Here is a 25169-nt window from a genome sequence, read left to right on the forward strand (position 1 = left end):
CACACAGTGTTGATACACATGTACAAGATGTATGTGTACAGTGTAATTTTCAATTCTGCAAGTACATAATTGTAAATAATAGTTTGAAATGCACTCTTACTAAAAAAAATGCTGCATTCAATCAATCTTAAGATATCGTGTCATGAGATACACATTTGTATATTTTGAACTGAAACACATGAAACGAATCGTACTTTGTAGATACAACCTGCTCCATGTTTTGCAAAATGATAATAGCAACAAACGATAAACTTGCCTCCAGCTTGTCAATCTGTTTCTGCACGTTTGCTGGTTCCGAAGCGATGGGCTCGCGGAGCAGCGTCTCCACCGTCTTCTCGGCTCCAGGCAGCCAGTCGAGCACACGGTCGCTGCTCTTGGCGTACGCCGAATGTCTCTCGACCAACTCCTGGAGGCGCTCCAGGTGCTGGGCGGAGGTCAACTTGAGGCGGTCGAAGCGCTGGTTGTAATCGGCGAGCTTGTCCCGGATCACGTTGGTGCTCGGGTTCTCGCTGAAGGTGCGAGCAAAGTCGCGGGGGAGCACCGTGTTGCGGAAGTCTGCCAGCTCTTGGCGATAGCCCTGAGAAAAGCACATTGTTGACAGAATGCATTACAAAGTTCTCAATGCTTAACTGTGCAAAACATAAACTGCAACACAGACTTGAAATTCTCCACAAAAAAAACCTACTAAAAAGGAGCTGAAATATATTCCAAGGAACTCTTACAAGCACCTTGTTGTCACCTTTTTTGTACATTCACTTAAGAGATAAAATCTGTCTACACTTTCCTTGTATTTCTTTTTAAAGACAAACTTACAGGGTGGAATATTGCTCATTGTGCAAAGTGATAACTTTTTTCAAATGAAGCACTGGCAGGTGCCAGATAATTTTTGACAATCTAGAAAATTTCGATTCATAATGGCACCACAGAACATGGAAAACATTCATTTATACCTTTGCAGAATCCAAGAATTTCTGCCCTGTGACGTTGATGAAACGGAGCTCCGCGACATGGTTGATGACGTCATCATTGAAGGCTCGCTGCTGCGCGTTCTGTCTCTTCAGCGTGTCGAAGTCACGGCCCACGTTCTTCAAGACGTCGGCCTGCGTCTTTTCGGCCTGCGTCAGCCACTGCTCGAAGTCGCCCTGGTCGTCGGAGAACTTCTGGAGGTCGTCCGTCTGGGCGCCGAGCTTGGTCTCGCGGTTGGTGGACTGGTAGTTGACCACGTTGTAGCGCGACTTGAGGTCTTTGGCGAGGCCTCGGAGGTTGTTCTGCGTTGGCTGGTCGATGCGCTTGGGGAACTGCTTGATGAGGGACTCGACGTCCTGAGCGGCCTCCAGGATGGGCTGCTGGTGCTTCTGGATGTTCTCGTGCAACACCTGTGCAAGATTATCATGAATTGTATTGAATGAGCACTTATTTGCTTTACAGCTTTGTTACACGTACGGGCAATTGCACAATTGCACTCATCTCCTACACAGAAATATGAATACATTGTAAGTACTCTTCCATCCTAATAACTGCACTGGCCAAAGTGTTAAACTTTGAAGATATCAACACTATACCATGTTCCGTGAACTACAGAGTATCTTAGTATCCAATTTGTTTGTCAAACTAACAAGGTGTAATCACAAGCCTCATGGAACCATCTTCACATCTCAGTGGGTAACTATGGAAACAATGCTATACCTGGTGGTCCTGCTGCTGTCGGAGGAGTGGTTGGACGGTCTCCTCCTGTGGCTGCTCGGAGCCTAGGTGCCTCTCTGCTTGGGACACCCAGTCCAGCAGGTCCTGAAGGGTGCGCATCTGTTCCTTCACGCGCTCATCCACCGACATCTATGCAAATGAGATGATCAAGGGATGATGTAGAGACAATTTCAGATAAAAAGAGATTCCTACATAATTTTTACTTGGCAGTTGGCCTCAAATTACATTATGAATGAGATGCAGAAGAATTCCCTCCAAGTGTGAAGGTATCTTTCTTCACCCTAATTATTCACAAACTCTTCCATGGACATCTATGTAAATGAGATGAACTTGAAATGATTGATGGACAACTTCAGTAAAGCTGAATCCAATCCATACAGTGAAGTCGGCTTGGCTAAAGGCTATATTCCTGCTACATTTGAGCTACTAAACTCTGGAAGACAGGGGGTGTAAAGAAAACTTACAACCTGTCTCCTGATGCAACTTCTACTCTGAAAATAGTTTTAAAGACTACCGCATGATTTGAAGTTGAGTACTTCACATTATAATGTACATCTCAGGGGCGGATCCAGGAATTCCGTAAAGAGGGGGCGCATTTACAAAATTAAAGGGGGGCGCACGCACCCCTCCCCCATTTTTTTCTTTTTATTTCTTTTGTTTCAACAAAAAATAAAGGGGGGGGCGTGCGCCGGTTGCGGTCCTCCCTGGATCCACCCCTGCATCTCACTCAAATCTGCAAGTCAGTAAACATCTGTTGCTTTGATACTGTGTCCAGCCCTTACCGTTTCTTCGCGGTCCTTTTTCAGCGCCGCAAGGCGGTCCTCTCCCTCCTTCAGCCAGAGCTGGCTGTCCCGGAGCAGACGCTCATACGTCTCCCGCAGCTCCGTCACGAGTCCCGTCAGCTCCGTCTGCAGCTCGGGGCTCAGCTTGTCCTGGGTGCTCCTCAGGAACTGCTCGGCATGGACGGTAACGTCTGACACCGGCGTGCGGTGGTCGGCGATGTCCTTGCAGATCGGCTGCAGTCGCGGATAGAGTGCATAAGAGAAGTTGACATACACATGCAGTTAGGTCACACAGTAAGGAATATTTATCTTCTAATAAAGATGGTGGCACAACAAATACAAAATAAGGACCTAGTACACATACAGCTATTCAACATTTTATGATAACTTTATATTTTGGAAGACTGTCTTGCACTCGTGTTTGATACCACGTACATGAAGACTGTTTTGACTTTTCCCACCTACCCACTTTTCATTCCTTTCCACTACCAACTTCTGGTAATTTTCATTCACCCTTATTATCATGCTCCCTGACCCTACCTTTATCTCCTCCTCTCTTATCTACAATTTGTATTTCCCCCTTCCAAACATTTCCTTAATTTTCCACCTTTACAATCCTCCCTTCAAAATGCACATTGATTTCAACCCCTCCTTCTGAGCCTTCTCTCTTTGAAATCCTCCCCTAAACTCACCTCCACCATCCAATCCCCCACCCACCCTCTCTCTAACATCTTCACATCTACCAAAGATGGCAACATCTTTGACCATTCACTATGAACACTTCCCACCTTGTGAACATTACCTCTTTCAAATCCTCCCCTAATCTAACCTCCACCATCCAATCCTTCTTCCCTATCCACCCAATCTTTCACCCCTTCACATCTACCAAAGATGCCAACATCTTTGCCCCACCCACTTTGAACTCTTCCCTCCTTCTAAACATTCCCTCTTCCAAAGGCTCACTTAATCCCTCCCCCACCAACCCTCACCCTAACCCTTTCATCCAATCTATCATCAATGCCAATATCCTTTCCTCACCCACCTCGAACTCTTCCCTCCTGATGGAAATTCCCTCTTCCAAAGGCTCCCTAAATCTCTCCTCCAACCCTCTCTCTCTCCATCTCTACCCTTCACAAGTACAAATGATGCCATCATCCTTGCTCCACCACCTTTATACCCTCTACCCCTTCCCTTCACATCTACCAACATCCCTGCCCCGCCCACCTTTATACCCTCTCTCTTTACCCTTCACATCTACCAAAGACACCATCATCCTTGCCACACCCACCCTGAACTCCTCCAGCTGTCTTTCGAGCTCCTCCACGCTGTTGCTGGTCGGCTTTAGCTGGTGCAGCTTGGTCTCCGTCTCGTTGGCCCAGTCCTGGAGCCCAAAGATGCCGCCGCAGCGCTCCAGGAAGTCTAGCATGAGTTCCAGGTCCTCCAGGCGCTCAGAGACCTCAAACTTGACCTTCTTGTAGCCGTCCTGGACCTCGGCCATCTCGATGTCCACGAATGTGTCCTCTGCAAAAATTTGCAACAGAAAAGTGAATTTGCAGTGTATTGATATAGAAGTACAATTAATATCCCAAAGACAAGTCACTGAATGCAAATTACAAAGAGAATGACATAACTCAAAGGAATAGGACGCCATGGATCAACCAACTTGGTGACTGAGAACATAGACAACCGAACGTTTTGATGTAAAGACAAGAAACAATATGGCAGCATACAGAACGCTAACTAAAGATAAGAGATAAAGCTTATGATTTCATATCACTAGAACAATCAATTATGAAATATATACAGTCAAAAACTCATATACGGTATATCTTCTTTTAAATAGTTTTGTTTTTGTTATTGTACCAAAACTGTCAGTGGTCTGTTGATTTGTTTCCACATATTCATACTGGTTAATTCTTTCTTCAGTCTTGTTCTCCTGTCATAAAAAAGTACAACAAACTCTTACTGTCTTCCACAAATTCGGGCGTGGCATATGTCGGGGGTCTGGCGTCGATGGGCTTGGTGACGTCGATCTCTGTGGACCGGTAGTGGGGGCGGTTGTTGATGGAGTCTTCCGTCTCACTGATGAGGCGGTCGTACACCGTGCCGAACCTCCAGTTCTCGTCAATCTTCGGCTTGTACTCCTTCACCTCCACTTCGAAAGGCTGACAGGATGAAAAGAAAGAGAAAGAGGGGGGAAAATAGATACTGTATTACATGCAATGTATAATGTTTGGATACATGAAGCTTATCACCTTTAACACAAAAATAGGACGGTAATTTGGTGAGAAGAATAACATTATTTACATGTATGTACTTCAATTGAGCTTCACCTGTGTAAATACTACCAATGTGACAATGCCTATCCCTCCCACGCCCATCTCTGCCACAGGACAAGCACCCCTAACCAATTTCCCTTTGTAAGACAAGTTTTCCAAAGCTCAAATGTCTCTTACAGTAATACTTTGTACACCTCCTAATGACGATGCTCACAGTTTGGGATAATCACAAATAAAGAACTGCCAATGATCTTGAGATTGTTGCCCCAGGATCTAGGGGCAAAGCACTTGGAGAAATTTATCAAATGGCAAGACTAGAAATAAAAAATACATAAATAAACAAAGACAAAAGTGCTAAAATCTTCACCTTGAGTTCTCTGATCTGGTTGCGCAGTTTGTTGACGTCCCGGGCCACAGGGCCCATCTGTTCTATGCGGCGCAGCTGGTTGTCCACCCATCCCATGGTCTCTCGGTATGAGCCGTTGAACTTCTTGGCCGCCGCCTGCTTACGGTCAAACTGCTCTGATCTGTAGATAAGAAAACATTGAATTGTGTTGGTCAAAATTCCAGTCACGTGGATTTATAAATTTTGATATACACATTATCTTTTAGTACACTGATGGTGTAAAATGGGTAATATTACGTGGGAAACAAACGTAATGAATGAGAGGAATAAACCATTTGCCTTCTTAAAAGTGAAAAAAACTTTAGTGTACAATTGTATTCTACAGCACAAGAACAAATTTTAATCAGTTTCTATGATCTTGCGATGCAAATCATGAAACAATCTTCTCTGACGGTCTAGTACACATGTACTTCAGATGAAAACATGTAAAAGGACAATGCTTCACAACTTCAGGAACCCACAATGGTACTGATACATGTACATGGATACACTGTATTTTCAAAGTGCATGTCATGACTTTCTTAAGGATTCCATTATTAGAATGTACAATATATATGTATTCCTTAAATTAAGGGAAAAAAACACTGGAAAACAATGGACAGTGCAAGGTAATTTTATAGAACTTACAACAGAAACTGCAAAAACAATTACATGAGCTTATACAGTAATTTTCTTTAGCAAACTTCAAGACATACACTGCAATGCATCACATGAGGGAAAAACCCTTGAAGTGCAGTTTAAAGGCACATGCTGTTTTCTTGTAAACTTTGGGGAAACAAAACAAGAATACACACCAAAGACTTTGCTGATTAAGCATTCCTTCAAATGTGCTATTCCAAGCATATGATCTAGAAACCTACAATATGTAGTTACCTTCTACGACTGACCATAACTCATGAAAAGATCTTCATTTCATTGAACCCATAGTGCATTGGAAATGGCTGATTAACATAAACATCTGATCAATGGGTTCAAGCAGTCTCAATACCACAACTTAGGGGGGACAATCCTGTCTTAACATCTGGTGGTACTTGGTCAGTATAACCTTGAATATCGGAGGGAGGAGTTGTAGGATACTGAGAAAAGAACAGTAGTTTAGAATCAACCCTTGAGGGAGAGTTTTGATCAAGAGGCTTGAGTGAAGAATGTGTCTACTTGGCAAAGAATGATGCACATCGACTGAACCAATTAACCCTAATCAGGCTGGGCTTTTTTGGCTATGCTACTGTATATCCAGTGGAGGCAGTCAAGAAGTCTCATGACGAGGCCTTCTCGTTAAACATCCGTGGGGGGGGGGGGGGGATCTGGCCCCCCAGCCCTTTTAGGGTTACTCCTTGACTCAAAGAAGGAGGAACAGTTACAAAGGTGTACAATCGTGTCTTGAAAGTTCTCAGCAGAATTTTGATGCCCTAATCCGTAAATACATGTACATGTACATGCATGTGAAGGTGCATGTATACATGGATGACGTACATTTGAGATAAACATACATAAATGTACATTTGTACGTTCGTACATGTACTCAAACATGACAGTACACACACAGATACATGTGTATGCATGCGGTGGAATTGACGAACTGCATGTCATATCCTAGAGCTAGTACACTGTACAATGCAGGTACACAAAAATCAGATTGAATATGATATGGTCCATGCTCAAAGTCAATTCTTCCACTCAGAATAACGGTACAATGCATGTATGACATTGTGATGAGTACATCTCTGCATTTACAAAACTGTGTGTGGAGTAACAGAAAACATTGGTCTCCAAATGCTCTACTCTAGTCATGCAGGTGAAATCACACATCTTGAACGCTCTGTGGGCTAATCTACTCGGGGACGGCAGCACTGATGGAACAATAGAGAGCTTTAGATCAGCAACGCTAATCCAACGATGCAGGTACACTGTATTACACCAACAACAAAAAATGTTGACCTGCATATGCCCGACACAGCTATTCCCATTGCCTAACCTAAATTGTAGGAGGCACATCATGACCTTAAAGGACAAGTTCACCTTCGTGGACATGTGGATTGAGTGAATGCAGCAATATTAGTAGAACACATCAGTGAGAGTTTGAGGAAAATCGGACAATCCGTTGAAAAGTTATGAATTTTTGAAGTTTCTGCTCAGTCACTGCTGGATGAGAAGACTACTACAGCTGATGATGTCACATGAGTACAATGATACACTGTACATGTATAAAGAAAATATAAAGAAAATTCAACATATTTTCACTTTTCTCACATAATAAGAGAATGCTTGATTTCCCTCTTTCAGGAGGCAGGGGGAATAATATTACCCTTAACATACGTCAGTGACAAGTCAAGGAAATGTGCTCTTTTAAAAAAAAGTAACATTTTGTGAAATTCCCTTTATATTTTCCTTATACTGTTGTACGCATGTGACATCATCAGCTGTAGTAGTCTTCTCATCCAGCAGTGACTGAGCAGACACTTCAAAAATTCATAACTTTTGAATGGATTGTCCGATTTTCCTCAAACTCTCACTAATGTGTTCTACTAATATTGCTGCATTCACTCAATCCACATGTCTATGAAGGTGAACTTGTCCTTTAAGCGTTGCAGATCTATAGCTTGCTAATGAGTCTAGGAGGAGAACGGGTACAAAATGTATCTGGTGTCGAATGTACATTGTACATGTACAATATGTACATCTTGATGGACAGTTATGCAGTCACTACAGAGGACCTGAGAACTGGTTGGGCACTTGTGAACAAAGTGTTAAAGTATAACATAGGGGTATCCCCCTCCCCCCCCCCCCCCTTTACTTTTCTTGAACCACAATTTTCTATCCAAAGAGACTGAAAAGAATGTTTTGAGGAGGAGGAGGAGGAGGAGTAATAAAAAAGGACTTGCGGGTGAGTAATGATCACACACATCATCCTGAGGCATTCAAGAGTATGAACTCAACCACTACATGTACAGTGTATCTAAAAGGTGGGTAACTGTACAGGAGGAGGAGGAGAGGGAGGGGGAGGGGAGGGGAGGGGGAGACTTAAGGGGAGTTGGGGCGGAGATGGTACAGGTTGGGGTGAAATTGAATGCCAATACTCACATAGTAGGTGTTGGCTCAGTGGCCAAACTAAGACTGTTAAGTAGAAAAAATTAAAAAATAGGGCAAGGAAAGCCAAAGACAATCAAAGGCATGTACTGTATGGATTATAGTCTCTAGGCAGTCATCTGTCCTTGCCTCAACCCACTCTATCACAAGGTCATTAAGAGTCGCTACAAACTTGTAGAAGCCTGACCCCACTAGTACTGGGCTGATGTTCAAGGAATTTATGGATGATTCACATCACAATTTTGCCTCTTTTGCATTGGTATCAGAAAAGACAAAGGACCTTAATATACCAATTTTCAATGGAATGTAAATCTCCTTGTTAAAAAAATGTTTGCTGCTGTAAATTATTAGCAAAAAAATTAGCAAGAATGCTATATCATTCAGCAGCGAGCATAAAATTCTGATTAGCCTGAAGGGTCCACCAGCTCCACTCTTACAGCTAATGCATAAAAACACTTATACATCTTCACTTCAGGTACAGCACAAGAGGTACGTATATTTTCTGCATTTCTCACCTTGTGGTCTCACTGTGAAATTTCATCTTTTCTTGCACAAAAAAAAAAAAAACTACCGAAAAAGGTAAAGGAGAATGCTGGTGAGGTTCAAAACTTATTCAGTTTTCCCTCTGTACATTACAGCATATGAGAACTTCAGATAAAGACAGAAGATGAAAGATTTATTTTGGCAATGAAAAAACGAGGTCTGGTCCCACCCCTCTCATGTTTATTCATGTAATGCTTGGTAATACTCAAAACTTATCCAATTTCCCCATTGTACATTATATGAATAAACATGAGAACTTCTGATCAAGAAAGAAGATGAAGAGATTAATCTTAAGGACAAAAAAAAAATAGAGTTTGGCTCTTCCCCTCTCAATTCTCTCCCTCCAAAAGTTGGTACCATTGTCCTCTAGTTTGGACCTACCGCTTCGTGAGGGCGTTCTCCAATGTCTCCCAGTTCAGCTCGCAGTTCTTCAGCATGGTCTTGACCTCCGACACGTCCGTGGCCTTCGGGTGCTTCATGAGCTCATCGGCGAGGTCGTGGATGACCTTGTACTGCGGCCGGTGCTGGTCAACCTCTCGTCGGCATTGCTGGGGGGGGAAGGAATAGTCAATAATGTCATTAGAACCACATGTCAAGCATACTGTATATACGTGTAGTAATGCAAAACATCACACCAAAGATTTGCTCATAACAATAGAAAGATGTCGAGTGTCAAGCTCTTCAAGTTTCAGTCTATCCTTGATCAAAGCCATCATGCTTCTTTTAATGTCATCCATCTCAATCCCATCTCCTTGCCTTAGTCTTTTTACTGACCTTGGCAATGAAGTATTGTATCCAGGTAAAACACCCTAATGTACATTACAAATGCAAACAATTTACACCAAGCACTACACAAGTTTCAAAAGACAACATTCCTTCCTGTATTGTTTTATTTTTGTTACCTCTCATCAAAAACAAAACAAAACAAAACAAAACACAAAAACAAATCATGCTTCATCTTTGTTCCATCCATCTTGACCCTTAATGTGCCTCGGCACAATGTACATGTATAATGTAACTTCAATAGCCAAGCTTTTTCATCAGCATTCGGCAATCCCTCTAATCTTGACCTGGTTGTAAAGTTACATAGCAAGCCCAGTCAGACATACAGTGTAGCAGGGTGCCTCAGTCCAACAGGAAGGCCATGGTAACACAATAGGGATTAGGGGGATTATGTAATCCCAAAGATTAGTTTCAGGACACCTATGGCCAACCACCACAGAAAGCACTCTAGTGTGCAAGCTGATCCGCGAACAAAGCACAGTGAAGTTTAATCATCTGTGTGCTTAGAGTGCTGATTGGCACAGAAACCCCAATAGCCTTATACACACTACTACAAAAAAAAAATCCCTGGCACATAAAGGCTTAAAGGTGCATAGTCCCAGTAGTGTAGAGGGCGCTGTTGATGATACTGCCGATCACCGTTAGCATTGATACGAAGATTACCGAAGTTGAGTTGTCATCAAGAGTAAAGTGCGTAGGTGTTGCTAAGTGACGTTGCCTTTGTTGTCTTCTCTGCGCATCGCGCAGTCTGTAGCAATGCCAGGGTGCGTGCATATGTGCTTGTTATTGTGACATCACAAAAGAAGTTTGCTAAAGCTGTCACCCCCCTCAGCCGAATCATGAGCCGAACTGTGATCCGACCACTGACTACAGTGAATTGGACTTCTTCGGACTCAGGGAAGTGGGCCACAACGTAAGCGCTAAAGAGGAGTCAATAGCGTACTGTAGGTCTCTATAGGAAACCTGGGCCGTGCACCCGCGTACGCATTTGACTAAAACACCGGGACCATGCACCTTTCACTCTTTGTTTGCTTCGAGTGCAGAAACCCCCATAGCATTGCACACACTGTCCAACATCCCTGATACACAGAGGGTTAATCCTCACCTGGATCTCCTCGCTGATCTTGGGCAGGTCCTGCGTCATGAACTCCTTGGACTCAACGCGGGAGATCTTGGGCAGGAGCCAGTCCTCCAGCTCGTCCAGGGCTCGCTCGAAGTCGGAGAGCTTGTCCTTCAGACTGGACAGCTGCTGACCATGCTCCTTGGACGTTCCAGAGACCTGCACGGATGGACATTGGGGAGATGGATAAAGAGATGAAAGCATTACCCACTGAAGTGCAACTTGTCAGAGATACATGTAGAATAAGACTATTCTAATGTGCACTTTGCATGTTTGAGGTACAAATGAGCTACGCACGTACACAAGTATGCAGTGCACTACAGAGTAGAAAGTCTTGTAACAGCTGGAAGTTTCATGCCAGATTTGCAGCAATTGTGTTCGATGAAATTCAGTACATTCCTATTCTTTGTTTTTGCGCAAAACAATCATATGAATAAGAGCTAGGGTTTGTCTAGTGTGTGCACAGGGGTTTTGGTACTAAATTTCCCTGTACGCTATACATGTACATGTAAGCTTACAGTGGTGTACAAATATAAAGGTGACAATGAAAAATAGCACAGTCCAAGGCAAAATGGGCTCAATATCATCCTGATCCTATTGATCTTGACATAATGTTTCATTTCATCACCCCACCCCCTCATTTCATCAAATTCAGACAGATACAAAGGGAGGGGACCACAATGTGTGCCTGGAGGACTGGATAGCAAAGGAATTAAAAGGTCCATACCATTAAGACTCGAAAAGTCATTCAAGACATAAATAGTAAAATAAAACTTGGTACAGACCTGGTCATATCTGGCATGGAGGTCATCCAACTTCTGCTTGATGATGAGCCCTTCCTCAGGGGCACAGTTCTGGACAAAGGTGTTTGCTGCCATTACCATCTGCTCCAAGACAGGTTTCTTGACCTCCAGCTCAGTCTCCATCACCTATGGTGGGAAAAGAAAAGTTGCATGTCACATAATGAAATGAACAAAGTTTTTTTTTTTTTTTTTAAAGTCATCTTTCTTACGCATGTTATTGCCTCTTCTTCTTTTTTCATTATAATTACCAGTTAAATCCGATATGCCATTAATTTAGAAGCAGATAATTCTGAAAGAAACTCAGCAGTTTGCAGCTATTTTTAGGGCCTACATGAACTCTAGAAGTGGATACTGGATTTCATAATATCAACAAACGATAACAATACATGCAGTCATACAATAATGATTACAGAAAATCAAGCATAAGACATTGCTTATTATAGGACATTGTACATCGACACCTACAAATGCAGTCTCGTCTCTTAGCGGAGATGCCACAGATTGCATCTGAGGTACAAATAAAACTTTCAAAATTTTACCCCAAAACTTTATTCTTGTATAACTATCAACCCCTCTCTTCTAACCATTGTATTCCTTTTATGTGTGGTTCCTGTGTAGAATTACCTACCAGATGAGACTTTCACAAAATCTTCATGAAAAAAAAAAAAAAAAAAAAATTCACTCTTGCTGGTAAACACAATGTTTGTTTAGAACAATGTGTTTCTTATCCTAATCAAATGCCAACAAAGAAATGTTGCCATAATGAGCTAAATTTCAAGTACATGTAGTTCATGCAAGACTACAGCGCCCCCTACAGGTGAACTGCAGCAGAGTCTTCTTTCACTGTGACCTACCTTTCCTTGAGACATCTGTTCCTGCATGGGGGCTGACTTGACCACCACCACAGTGCCCTTGTTCATCATGTGGACGTCCTTCTCCTTGTTGTCCAGCCACGACATCAGCTCGTCCAGGTTGTCGTGGAGATTCTGGGACTCAGCGAGGGCGCTCTCCAGGTTGTTGGCCCGGTCGTTGATCTGGCCCTGCAGCGCTTCGTACTTGTCCACAACATCGCCTGTCGGAGCAGAGGAGTCAGGAAGGGGCAAGACAGGGGGTGAGGGGCTGCTACAGTACCTTAACCCATTGAGGACGCGCTGATTCTGCTCTCATACACATTTCCCATAGTCACCTCCCCAAGTATACTGTACTAAGGGCTAGTCTTACACAAGTTAATATCTCTCACTCATCTTAGTGCATAAAATGTCACTAATTCTGAATTTTCATGTGCAAGCCATTACCTCTATTATGCCACTATGTTGATACCATTTCAAGTAAACTGCACTCTTGTAAGAATATGGCCACTGGTGATGAGCAACTCCCATTCACACATGTACAAGTTGTACCTGCAATGTACACCTTTGAGTACACTACATCACCACTAGTGTTTAGAACAACCTGCTCGAATGTCAGAAGACAGCTTTATGAAGTGGCAAAAAAAAAGTGGGCTTTATTCATAGCATCTTCTTGTATGTGTTAAGATTTATGTGCATAGGCCCCCTTTACCTGTGGTCTGGTCCACAGTGTTCCTGATGTTGGGCTGGGCCGAGCTGAGGTCCACGCCGGCCTCTGTCACCCCGTCCACGTCCTTCTTGTGGCCTCCGACCTCCTTGCGGAAATTGTCCAGCTTCTCGATCTGCCTGCGAATGGTGGCCGTCTCCGCCCCGATGGGCTCCCGCAGGATCTCCCCGAGGGTCTGATCAGCCCCCTGCAGCCAGTCCTGGGTGGTCCCGACCCGGTCCCAGTACCTCTTGTGCTTCACCACCAGCTCCTGGAGCAGGTCGGCGTGGTCGAAGCAGTCCGTCTTGAGACGCTCGTAGCGGGCGTTCAGGTCGCCGACGGTCTTGCGGATGATGTTGCTGTCCGGGTTCTCCGTGAAGGAGCGCAGGAACTGCTTGGAACCAACCTTGTTGCGGAAGTCGGCCAGGAAGTTCTTGTAGTTCTGCAGAAATGGATTTGGTTCATTACAGCATGTTAACATTATTCAAAAAAAGGGGCTCGTCAAACAGTATGTTACTTACAAATGTACAGTACATCTACGAAGGTAGAACCTCCCTCTCATTACTTAAACTTTTCATACAACATTTCTTGTAGGTGTATACATTGTATATTCCACTTGTTACACAGGTACTAAATCTTATACAATAAAGCATTTCTTTTAATATTTCTTATGCTGTAAACAACATGCTTGACAGCAATGATCCAGTTTCCTTTCCAACTAAATTTTTAGTTAATAAAGGCCTATAATAAAATCAGTGGTCAAACAAAGAGCTGATTAGACAAACACTACCCAATTGTCTACAAGAACCTGATACAATACACAGTAGCTGCTGTACAAAGTCTCTGGAAATGTTTGAGTCTCGAATGAAACAAGTTAATACTTCTGCCCGACCTTGAACGCATTTCAAACACAATCCCAACACACCTTGCTGAAGTCAAGGAACTGCTGAGCAGCCTTGTTGATGTACTTCAGATCAGCCGAATGCGTCACGACGTCATCCGTGAACTTCTTGTGCTCGCCGACCTGCCGCTGCAGGTTGTCGCCGTCGGTGGCGATGTTGCGGGTGATCGTCTGCAGCTGCTGCTCAGCCGAGCGCAGCCACTCGTCAAACTCGCCAAAGTCCTCCTCCGTCTTGCGCAGGTCGTCGTGGGCGAAGCCCAGCTTGTTGGCGCGGTCGGTGGAGTGCTTGTTGAGCCGGTCATAGCGGGAGCGCAGCTCGTCAGAGTTCTCGCGCAGGAGCCGCTGGTCGTCCTCACTCAGCCTTGAGCTCCTTGCCTTCAGCAGGGACTGGGCATCCTGGATGACCTTCTGGACAGGTTCCGAGTGGTCCTGGACATCATCGTTGTATCTCTGGAGAGCACGAATGCAGCATATGTATTAAGGGTTAAAAGTGAAGAGATGGATCAGAAGGTATGATTTGGGGGTTTGGGTTTGGGTTAGAGTAACGGTTGGGGATAGGGGTGTTGTAAAATCAAATACTCACAGTGTGCGTCTGGTGCTGGACGTCCACGTCGGCCAGGGTTTCAGCCAGAGGCTGCTGGGAAGCCTGCTGCTCCTCAGCCTGCTTCACCCATTCCAGCATGTCCTGGAGAGCTGCCGACACCTCCAGGAACTGAAGGTCCAGCTGGGACTGAAAAGTCAAGGACGGGGAAAGAGAGGTTAAAGGACGAGAATCAGTTTTAGAAATGGGGTCAGAGAAGTTGAAGATGAGAATTACTTTTGAAGGCCCGGTAGCATGGTGATACCATCCAGTGAAAAGGCTGGTCTGGCTCGGATATATACATGTACATGAATCCAAGAATCCCTGTGATGATTTGCATACGGCTTTATCTCATTGTACATAAACACACAGCAGAAAAATCTCAACTGGAGTCAACAAGTACCAATGGGTGTATGCTTCAATGCACACATTTGCCGATGGGTAATTCTATTCTATTCTTGTGGGCCTGATCTTGTTATGAAATATCAACATAATGCTGATATGACAAGTAGGATTTCAACAAGATGTTGATGGTAAGATGTTTGACAACCAAAAGGCGGGAGTTAATGCACAATTCAGTACCAATGAAATGTGGTGATCGGACATTCAGAATTATCTTATACTTCATATTCTGCCAACAACTGATTTTATATCAGCTTATTTTGTTTTATTTTTTGAAGTAGAAATATTGATTGAGGGGATAGTTGATCAGATTTGTAGTTGGGGAAAAGGGCCCAAAGTATAAACAAGGCTGTAACCACTAAACATTTAACTTAAGTAGCATGATACCAGTGATGGGATGGATGACAAAAGTAAAAGTAGGAGAATGAAAGGAGGATGACTCACCTGCTCCTCCATCTGGAGGTTGACGGCCATGATCTGGGTCTCCGTCTCCTTGACGATCTGCTCCGTGATGACCATGACCTGGTCCAGGTAGCGCCGCAGCTCGTTGATGCGCTCCTGCATGTCCTGGACCTGCTGGGGCGAGAGCTGGCCGCGGTTGACCTTGAGGAAGGCCTCCGCGTCGCTGATCACCTCCTGGATCGGCACTCGCCGCTGCTCGAACTCCGCCCTCATGGACTGCATGGAGCGGAGAGGGAGAGACAGATTTTCACATTATTGCCGTATCTCTCATACAGTGAAGTTGTCAGTGGCTATTGCACTATTCCATAGTCATTTTTTTACAAGTTTAATTCAAACAGGAATATGATGATTGCAAGCGATACACTCACATCTAAAAAGGGAATAGCATTATTCCTCAGCAGTCATGGTGCGTATGAATGGCACTTCCATACAATTCCATGTACAATCTACATGTACCTGTATGTGATTTTTCGTATGCAATGTTCAATGTGTCATCATGTCTACTGTGTTCGAACATTCAATTATTTGTGCATGATAAAATGACACATTATGAATGTGAAGTTCATTCTTAACCTTTATTTATGTGTTGGCAATGGAAATATTGATGTTTTATGCACATTTACACTTCAAACACATTAAGTACATGTACATCACAAAGTACATGACCACTATCGATTGTACTATCTGCTGTACATCTGTACATTGTACTCTTTGCAATTTTGGAATAACACAATACCACTGGAAAGTAAACTGAACATCACTCTTCCATTCTTTTGATTAACAAAAATATAACAGTTGCTTCGTCTCGGGAAACCCACTCACCGAAATATCATCCTGGTTGCGCTTGAGCGAGTCTAGATCCCCGGGGCCGCCCTTCCGCTGGTTGATCTGGGCGTCGAGGTCGACCACCCAGTCGTGGGTGTCGCCGAGGCGACCCATCATCTCCATGTACTCACTGAGGAGGGTGAGGAGGTCCTGTCGGGACTTGAGGTTGCGCAGCAGCTCCTCGTAGCGCTCGTTGGACACGTTCAGCTCGTCCCGGATCGGCGTCTCTTCTGTTACAGGGAATTGAGAAGAGAAACACTCGCTCATCAATAGATGCTCCTTGTGTTTCCCTGACACACTCAACAGAATGCCACAATTATTCTACTCTTAAACCTGAAGTGATAGTGACTGTATTGATTAACTAATGAGAAATCATAGAAGCTAGTAATTTCAAAGTGCATTCTGTCGAGTTTGGATAACTATGCCCGGTGGTTCCAATGAATGCATTTTATTTTCTGGTCTTCATGCCATATTCCTTTCAGTCAGGTGCCAACATTAACCCGTTGAGGACGGACTGATTTTGCTACAACACGCATGTCCCATAGACCCTTGCCCAGGAATACTCGGGACTCCTCCTCAAAGGGTTAAACGTTTAAGTCTTGAAACGAGGGACAATGGGAACGTGATTGTTCCTCACACTGTATTCTGATATTTCATTATGCAATACTTGGTAAATATTCAAGTACAAATTAGATTAACAAGAGAATACTCCAATACTGCAGCCACCTATTCAGCAAAAATTACGGGGATTAAAACTATGAGGACATTAAATCTAATATTGTACATATCACCATGCATATGGTCCATGCATGTACAGTTCAGCCAGCGATCAAGTTCCCCCTAGATCGCGATCACGGGCGATCAGTGATCGCATACGCGATATGTCGCAATCAATTGATTGTATGATCAATTGATTGTATGCAATTCGGCATACAATCAATTGATCGCGTATGCGATCACCGATCGCCCGTGATCGCGATCTAGGGGGAACTTGATCGCTGGCTGAACTGTATGTGACAATAGCAGCTCTTCACTGCACTGCATTGAATATTCATCATGACTTTTCACTGAGAAGGGGGGAGAGACAAACTATAAATGCAATTATCTTTAGCCTAATTTAAGTGAAGTGACCATCACTGACCATCAAAGAAGCCGGACTGGTCAAGCTGTCCAACCGACAGCTTCGGCCTCATCCTCTCGCCAGGCTTGCGCTCCTGACCGAGGGTCGTCGACCTGAGGTGGGGCTCCGTTGCCGTCGAGGCGTTGGTCTCGCGGATGATGCGGTCCAGGTTGTTGCCGACCTTGTTCAGATCGTCCATGGATGGCTTGTAGTTCACCACCTCCTCACAGAGAGGCTGTGGAGAATGAGGAATTTCAAACAATGCCTTAACCCATCTGTTTTTCATTCAACTGTTCATTATCATTGAGCATACATCGTAAGGAAATTTTGCAGCCCAGAAGAATATAATTATGTACATACAATTGTAGGTTCTCCGCTTTATAACTGAACATTATCATTATTATCATTCATTAATACAGGGGAGCCTAAAGCAAAAATTTGTGCTTCTTGGCCCTTGCAGCGGAAGACCACTACACAGAGTATCAAATGCAGAGAGGGAATCCAGTAACATTTTCTCTACATGTTTCTTGTAGGTTCTGTTTAGTTTTGCTACATTTCGGAAGTACAGCGTACATAAGACTGTAAACTACAGCACAAGCAAAGCAATATTGTCTGAACTACATGTGTACATGTACAATAAAAATAACTTACAATTGCCACATTTTTTTAGCATATCCAATCACAACCACATAATTCCAAGAAATCTAAATTACTTTTTAGTGAATATATATGTACACTGTATGTAATACAAACATCATAATGGTAGTATAAATACACTCTGTAGGCCCTACTTGAACATTACTCAACAATTGCAATCGTGCCATCAAACACTACATTGTATTATAGTAGTATCCAGACCAATGTATATCAAAGAAAAAACAACTTTTCAATTTCAAATTTTATCAGCATTTGCTATCATAATGGCTCAAATTAAACGAATCATTACTGCAGGCACTTATTGCTGAGATGCTTCTAGAACATGAGAGTAGACTTGATCGCGTCACACTCCAGATCCTGGAAAATCTGCCTCCAAGTCTTCTCAATCTCCCTTAGGAGGAACTCACCTGAACCTCGCGGAGCTGAATCTGGATGGTCTGTCTGTCCTTGGACACCGGCTGGAGCTGCTTGACCCGTCGCTCCGTGTTGTCCAGCCAGTAGTTGGTGTCTGAGCTGGCTGTGCCATACTTCTTGGTGGCCGCCTGTCGGTCTTCCAGTTGTTGGGTCCTGGATTTCACAAAAAAGTAGAGGAGAGAAGTGTTATTCATTTAACTGTGTCGCCTGTATTGGAAGACTACCAACAATTTTTGTTGCCTCCTCCTGGTACACCTGTTCAGGCCTCACTGTTTGCTCAGCCCCCCCCCCCCCCCCTTCCCTTTGCTGTTGCTTTTTCACTCTTTCCCTTTCTTTATCCCTCTGGTGTTCCTTATCTTCTTTGATGTTGCCTCCCTATTCATCCATTTTCCTTCAATGGTTGCCCCAATGATCCTCATGATCATTACTGACCCTCCACTACCTTTTGTCTGTCCCCCCTCCTCTGCCTTTTGTCTGTCCACCCTCCTGCTCTAATCCGCCTCCCTTTACCTGTTGGGCTCCTTGCCCATGACCTCCCACCCTCTCCTTTGTTTTCTTTGTTCTGTGTCCCTAGCCCTCCCCTGACTGTTCTTGTTGTGTGCAGTCCTTATGTGATTGCTTTCCCTGCTTGTTTTTCATTTTGCCTCTGATGAAGATTCTGCTAGGATCAAAAGCTCAGGCCCCTTTTGACTCCAACAACTGTCCCCGTGACACTTGACATTTTTATACATGTAGTTTAACTGATCAACTCTTTCTGTACCAGTGACTTTGGACAATGTGTACAATGCTATGGTGTTTTCTGTGTCAATCAGCACTCAGAGCACCAAAGGGTTACATTTTAATTTGTTTGTTTGTCTGCTTCTTGTTTTACTTGATATATCCGTTTGTTTATGTGATGCTTATTTGGAGGGAAAAAAATATTGCAACATACTAATACAAATATTCGAAAGTTAGGTGAGTGACTTCATTGATAAGATGGTAAACTCTGCACATACAACCAGGAAGGGTCTTATCATTTTTGCTTTCTTTTCTTTATGTACATATTAACCTTTCCTGGAAAAATGTATATGGTATAGTCATAACTCACTTGCAAAATAGAGCATGTTTATGCTTCAGTACAGATCAAGCTTTTACACAAAGGACTAAAGTTGAAATAATCTGGACTTTTTCAGGGCACATCATTACAGTATCATGTAATCGTCATCTTGTAGGACATTTGTGTTTTAGTCTTCTTTGTGAATGTACAATGTAACTTTATGAAAATTGCACACAAATATTGGCTATCATCGCATAACATTCAATGTGTTGATGTAATCCTCTTTAAGCTCAACCTCTTGATCCTCCGCCCAACTTACTCCCAATACAAATGTACCAGAAAAGAAAAGAGAGAGAAAAAAATGACAGCATGTTTTCTGGGTATTACACATATTTTCCCCTTCCAATTTGACCACTCTCCACGACCTTTGCCCTTTGACACTGACCTCTTCTCGATGGCATCCTCCAGGCACTCCCAGTTGCGGTTGACGTTGTCGAGGACGGTGGCGACGTAGGAGGTGTCGCTGGCCTTGGGGTACTGCAGCAGCTCGTTGCCGAGGCGACGGACCAGGTTGACCTGGGGTAGGTGGCTCTCTGTCTGCCGCTGGGCATCCTGAGGGATCGAGAGACAACGGGAAAGATTATCAACGGATCACCCCTCTCTACAGTTTGATCTGATAAAATTGGAGAGGTTGTATGATATGGTGGCCATATTGCTGAAAGCATGATGAAGTTTCCCTTATTGTAACCAAAAATGGTAAGTGTGTGTGTATAGAGAGTACAGTTGGTTGTATGTGGAGGGGGAAGATGCGGGCGCAGCTCCATGAATCGTATGCAGGGTCCTCGATGAAGCATACTGGGTCCCAGAGTTTACAAGAGTCAGATGATTACATGTACACAGTGGAAACAAGAAGATAGAGAAACAGAGACAGAGACAGACAGACAGACAGCTAGACAGACAGACAGACAGACAAAGAGACAGAAAAGAAAGTTAGGATGAGGGAGAGAGAGAAAGGAAGGTAGACAGACAGACAAACAAACAAACAGAGAAAAGAAAGGCAGGGAGAGGGAGAGAGAGGAGACAGACCAACAAACAAACAGACACACAGACAGACAAACGGACAAATGGAGAGAAAGAAAGGCTCATGTAGGAAGTAGGAGACACAGGGAGAGAGAGAACCACCGAGCAAGCACCCAACATGAACAATCAAATGACTCCATGAATACGCGTATGTCCGTGATTACATAATGAGGGGTACGGGTGAGTGGCTCAATGACGCAAACAAGAACTCACAACTCCTCGCCCCTGCAGATCAGAGTCATCTTCAGTCTGTTGGGCAGTTTGACGTGGTAAAAGATAAGACAAACATATCTCAAAAGCGCTGTATACAGTACTTACGTTGTACATGTATCATCGTGATACTCATATCAGCAAATAATGTTTTCATCTTGCATTTTGAAAGTGTAAAGTGAGGAACACTTATTAATATCTGGCTCAAGACTGTTCCAATACTTTGGGCCAATGCCTGTAACTGAACCAACACTTCAGCAAACTTTAGCATTGCCATCAATACACCCGTGATAGTATTTGTACAAAGTACATACAATAATGTACAACATACAATGTAATTCAAATGAATCAACAAAGTTTAGCCATCCTGTAAAGACTAAAAACAATATCATTCTGAGAAGGTAAGAGGGGAGGCATAATTGAATCTTCCTACCACATTACTTTATCTGTGGGATGCTAAGATTCACACATCAAAATCAAACAAGTTCCTATGAGTAACCAGGGAGACACTTGTGTCTCATACATTTTACGAGTTTCCTCTAAAAGTGTTGTTAATGAAAAATATTTCCCAAATTATGGAAGCTTCTTTTCTTTACATTCTCTTTGTTTTAAATCAGAATAGGAGATACACTGTATATGAGCTTTTGGGAGCATCCTGAAGAAACAGGGGGAGAGGACAGGGCAGCTCTGCTCCAGGAGAAGGGGCAACCTTGAGGGCAAGGTAATTCCAGTGATTTAGGTGAAAACATTTCCCAAATTATGAAAACTTCTTTTTATATATATATTCCTTTATCAGAACAAAAGGAGTAATTTGAGCTTCCAGGGGTGTATCCTGCAGAACCATGGAGAGGACTTGGCAGCTCTGCTACTGGGGGAAAAAAGCCTTGAGGGAAGGTTAATTCCACTGACTTCCTCATTATTCCCTACCTTGAGTTTGTTGGCCACCTCGTTGAGGTTGCCCTGCATGAAGGTGCGGCTCTCAATGCCGTTGAGGACGGGCAGCTCCCAGTCCTCCAAGGCGTCGACCTCCTTCACAAATTGGTTCAGCTTGTCCGTCAGGTCCGTCAGATATTTGCCAGTGGCCTGGGTGTGGAAGGGAAAAAACGAAGAGAAAGAGAGAGAAGGGTGTTTACAAGAGATGAGAACAGAAACTTGTAGAACTACAGCTTAAGTCTTTATTGCGCAGATGTGTAAATGGCTAGGCAATTCATTAATGTTTTCACTTATTAATTTAGTCTTCATTCATTTTCATTTCATTCATCAATTCATTCATCATTTTCATTTCATTTAACCCGATGAGGACAGTTTGATTTTGCTACAAAATGCATTTCCCATAGTGTACTTGCCAGAGTGTACTCGGGACTTGTCCTCAACGGGTTAAGTTAGTCTTAAATCATCAATTCATTGTATCATTTCACTCTTCACTTCATTCAGTTAGTCAGTCTTCGTTCATTTTCCTTTCATTCATCAGTTCATTCATCATGTCATTCTTCAATTCGGTCTAAAGTCATTTTCACTTCAAATACCATTTCATCTGTCATTCATTTACTAATGCAATTATTATTTCATTTTCATTTCATGGATCAATTCAGTGATCAATCTATTCATTAAATCATTCAAAAATGCATCTTATCTGTTCAAATGATTACTTTCGTTCCGAATAGAAGTACAATGTACATGTAGACATTCTACGAATAAATCTACTGTTTCCTGTGCCATCTGAAGGATTTGAACTGTTTTATGACCCTCCTCTGTTTACCAAATGGCACGTCTCTTCCTATACTTTGTTCCATGATCGGCACAGATGGCTCGATTGTAACTGTTAGAAAGTTTGTCTACTCAACCCCCTTACTAGGAGCATGGAGGGGGTCTGGTGCTTGTCACACAAACAGGTTTTTTTTTTCTGAATTGTTTAACAAGCAATTTCAATAGGAAATTACAGAGATAAAATGTGATGACATAAGTTATGACATGGTACATGAGCGAGGTCAAAGGTTAATATCTTCCATTTTTCTCCTCACCTGAGTGTCAGTGTCCACCTTGTTGAATCGCTCATTGACCTCGTCGACCTTTGACTTGATGAGCTGGGCGACCCCCGGCTCACTCTTCCTGATCAGGTCGCCCGACTTGCGGTTGATGGATTCCACGATGGGGCGGTGGTTGTCAATGTCAGTTTGCAGGATCTGCGGATCGAGAAGCCGACAAAAAGTTTGGATACCGCATGAATATCTCGTCGTTTGGAAATTTGGAGAGTGGTTTTACAGGGAAAAATTACACTGTAAGAGCAAATTTTACTTGACACAAAGTATGTTACACTCTGCACACTGTCATCATGGTTGTAATCCTGCTCACCCTTCAAGACTGTGTGGTCACATGTGCTGGAGTGTTTTATTTGTCCAGTTGGGACAGATGTCAGGTAAGGTGATTTCCCATAGATTGCCTTTACATCATCCCTTTAATCAATACTGGATCACCATGACGTCCCTATCGGTCTAAGGCATTTTTGAACCTCAGTGGGCTAACTATGCTCAAGCTGTTTTGGTTTTGTTTTGCTTATTGTGTGTGTGTGTGTGTGTGTGTGTGTGTGTGTGTGTGTGTGCGCGCGCATTTAATTTGGAGGAGGTGGGGAGAATTATCTCAATGTTAATGAAACAACCTTGTAAAATCAGAGTAGCTAAGCTTCTGGGCAGATAAAGGGGGGAAAGTCGCTCCTTACCTTGTACTGCTGGTAGTGTTCCTGCAGCGGTTCCTTCTTCACCTTGACTGCCGTGCCCTTGTCCAGTACGTGGTAGTCCCTCTCGGCCTTGTCCAGCCAGCGCAGGAGGTCACCGATGCTGTCCTGGACGCTCTGCGACTGGGCGAGGGCATCCTGCAGCGTGCTGAGGCGCTCGTCGATGTTGCCGCGGAGACCGTCGTATCGCGTGTGGACATCGCCTGCAAAAAACAGAAGGACGGTTCGTACAATTAGTACACATCTACAGTAGATTTCATCAGACTTTGCTCAAGGATATAGTGCAGATACCATCGAGATATCTCTTCGCAGACTCAAAGAGGGGAGTTCTATGATCTTATGATTGAAGGGGACATTTTACAAGAAATTAGAGATTAAATTTTCAGGTTCTTTACTGAAGCCAGCTTATTGGAATCACTCATTATCAACATCAAATACTGATGAAACTGTTACCAAAAACACCATCATGAGGCAAATTTTCTTCCATCACTGGATAGCTACTGGTAAGCATCAAATACTGGGAAGGATATGAATCTTTGCGAAGAAGATATTAAAATTGATACCAAACTACTCAAATGAACAAAGTGTGAAATCACAGAATACCGAGTGGTAAAGTTTATCGCATTGCCTCCACAAACATGGTGGATAAATGAGTGCAGTAAAAATGCAGTATTAAAAATAATTGAAAGATCGATGGAGAATACAAGACTACAAATGTATGAAATAGTGGTAAGTGGTTTTGCAGTACACCGTGTATTCTTTCTTGGCGATGAGTGTGGTCCTGAAAAGGACCTACATGTTCATTGTACTCATTCTCAACATTTCGGCAAGCATGTTCTTGCTGTTCTCAGGAGAATGATTCGCCTGAGGGCCAACAAACGTTCAACCACAATGGAAAACTTCAAAGAATCCAGGACTTACCTGTAGTTCTCTTGATCTGGGGTTTCATGTCGGGCAAGACCTCGCCGAGCGAAGCACCGGTTGTATCGACAAGCTCCACCTCGTCGGAGTGTCGGACCACATCGTCAGAGAAAGCCTGAAAGAAACAGAACAGCAAAAGCATATTTACAATTGCAGTTCAAAATTACACAAGTGTATATCCTGGGTTTACAAGTACTTGCCTCTATTTGTCAATGTTCACAGGATCCATTTCTAAGCACTGTGTTATTTCTTCCAATTGGAACATTGACCACAATTTGACAGTTTTAGGAATTTTAACACTGCAATCTAAAATCTTTGACAAGTACAAATTATGTAGTGTACAATAGAATTAAATGCTGTACATATGAATTTCAAGTCTTCAAGCAAAAGTTTGGGTTTTTTTACACCATTTTATTGCATCTTTTTCTAGGCAAAAGTTAAAAACATATATGAATAGAATATTACAATCACACAAACTGTCAGATTTTGATGAACAGTTTCTTTGAAACAAGATATTGCCAGAGACTCCAACTCTCCCGTTTTCGACGGGAGATCTCCCGCCGAAAACCCATTTTTGCAAAATCTCCCGTTCTCCCGTTTGAGATTTAATTTCTCCCGCCCTGGCTCTGTGTCTCCCGTTGGAAAGGATTTCTTACTTATTGCTATTGTATGTTGAAAAAATAAGCCTTAGATAGCACCAGAGAGCATCTACAACCCTAGGAATTTCGCGCATTGCACACATCAACTTGGAGTCTCCCGTTTGCTAGGG

General features: G+C 43.3%; 1 protein-coding gene across 1 annotated transcript in view; it reads right to left on the bottom strand.

The window, feature by feature from the left end:
• Positions 1-25169, bottom strand: part of LOC139715873 (uncharacterized) — a 225044-nt gene that overhangs the window by 179465 nt on the left and 20410 nt on the right. The window contains 23 exon segments of the mRNA XM_071627416.1: positions 257-577; positions 951-1376; positions 1687-1833; positions 2487-2720; positions 3775-4007; positions 4453-4651; positions 5133-5292; positions 9183-9349; positions 10690-10863; positions 11490-11633; positions 12362-12579; positions 13068-13503; positions 13987-14412; positions 14546-14692; positions 15389-15622; positions 16229-16461; positions 17373-17586; positions 18416-18575; positions 19904-20070; positions 21676-21831; positions 22770-22931; positions 23465-23682; positions 24401-24515. Coding sequence (XP_071483517.1) covers positions 257-577; positions 951-1376; positions 1687-1833; positions 2487-2720; positions 3775-4007; positions 4453-4651; positions 5133-5292; positions 9183-9349; positions 10690-10863; positions 11490-11633; positions 12362-12579; positions 13068-13503; positions 13987-14412; positions 14546-14692; positions 15389-15622; positions 16229-16461; positions 17373-17586; positions 18416-18575; positions 19904-20070; positions 21676-21831; positions 22770-22931; positions 23465-23682; positions 24401-24515 — 5091 coding nt within the window.

The sequence above is a fragment of the Diadema antillarum genome, unplaced genomic scaffold (genome assembly GCF_040938485.1).
Source record: "Diadema antillarum isolate AM-2024a unplaced genomic scaffold, OU_Dant_1.0 scf00000006, whole genome shotgun sequence".
NCBI lineage: Eukaryota > Metazoa > Echinodermata > Echinoidea > Diadematoida > Diadematidae > Diadema > Diadema antillarum.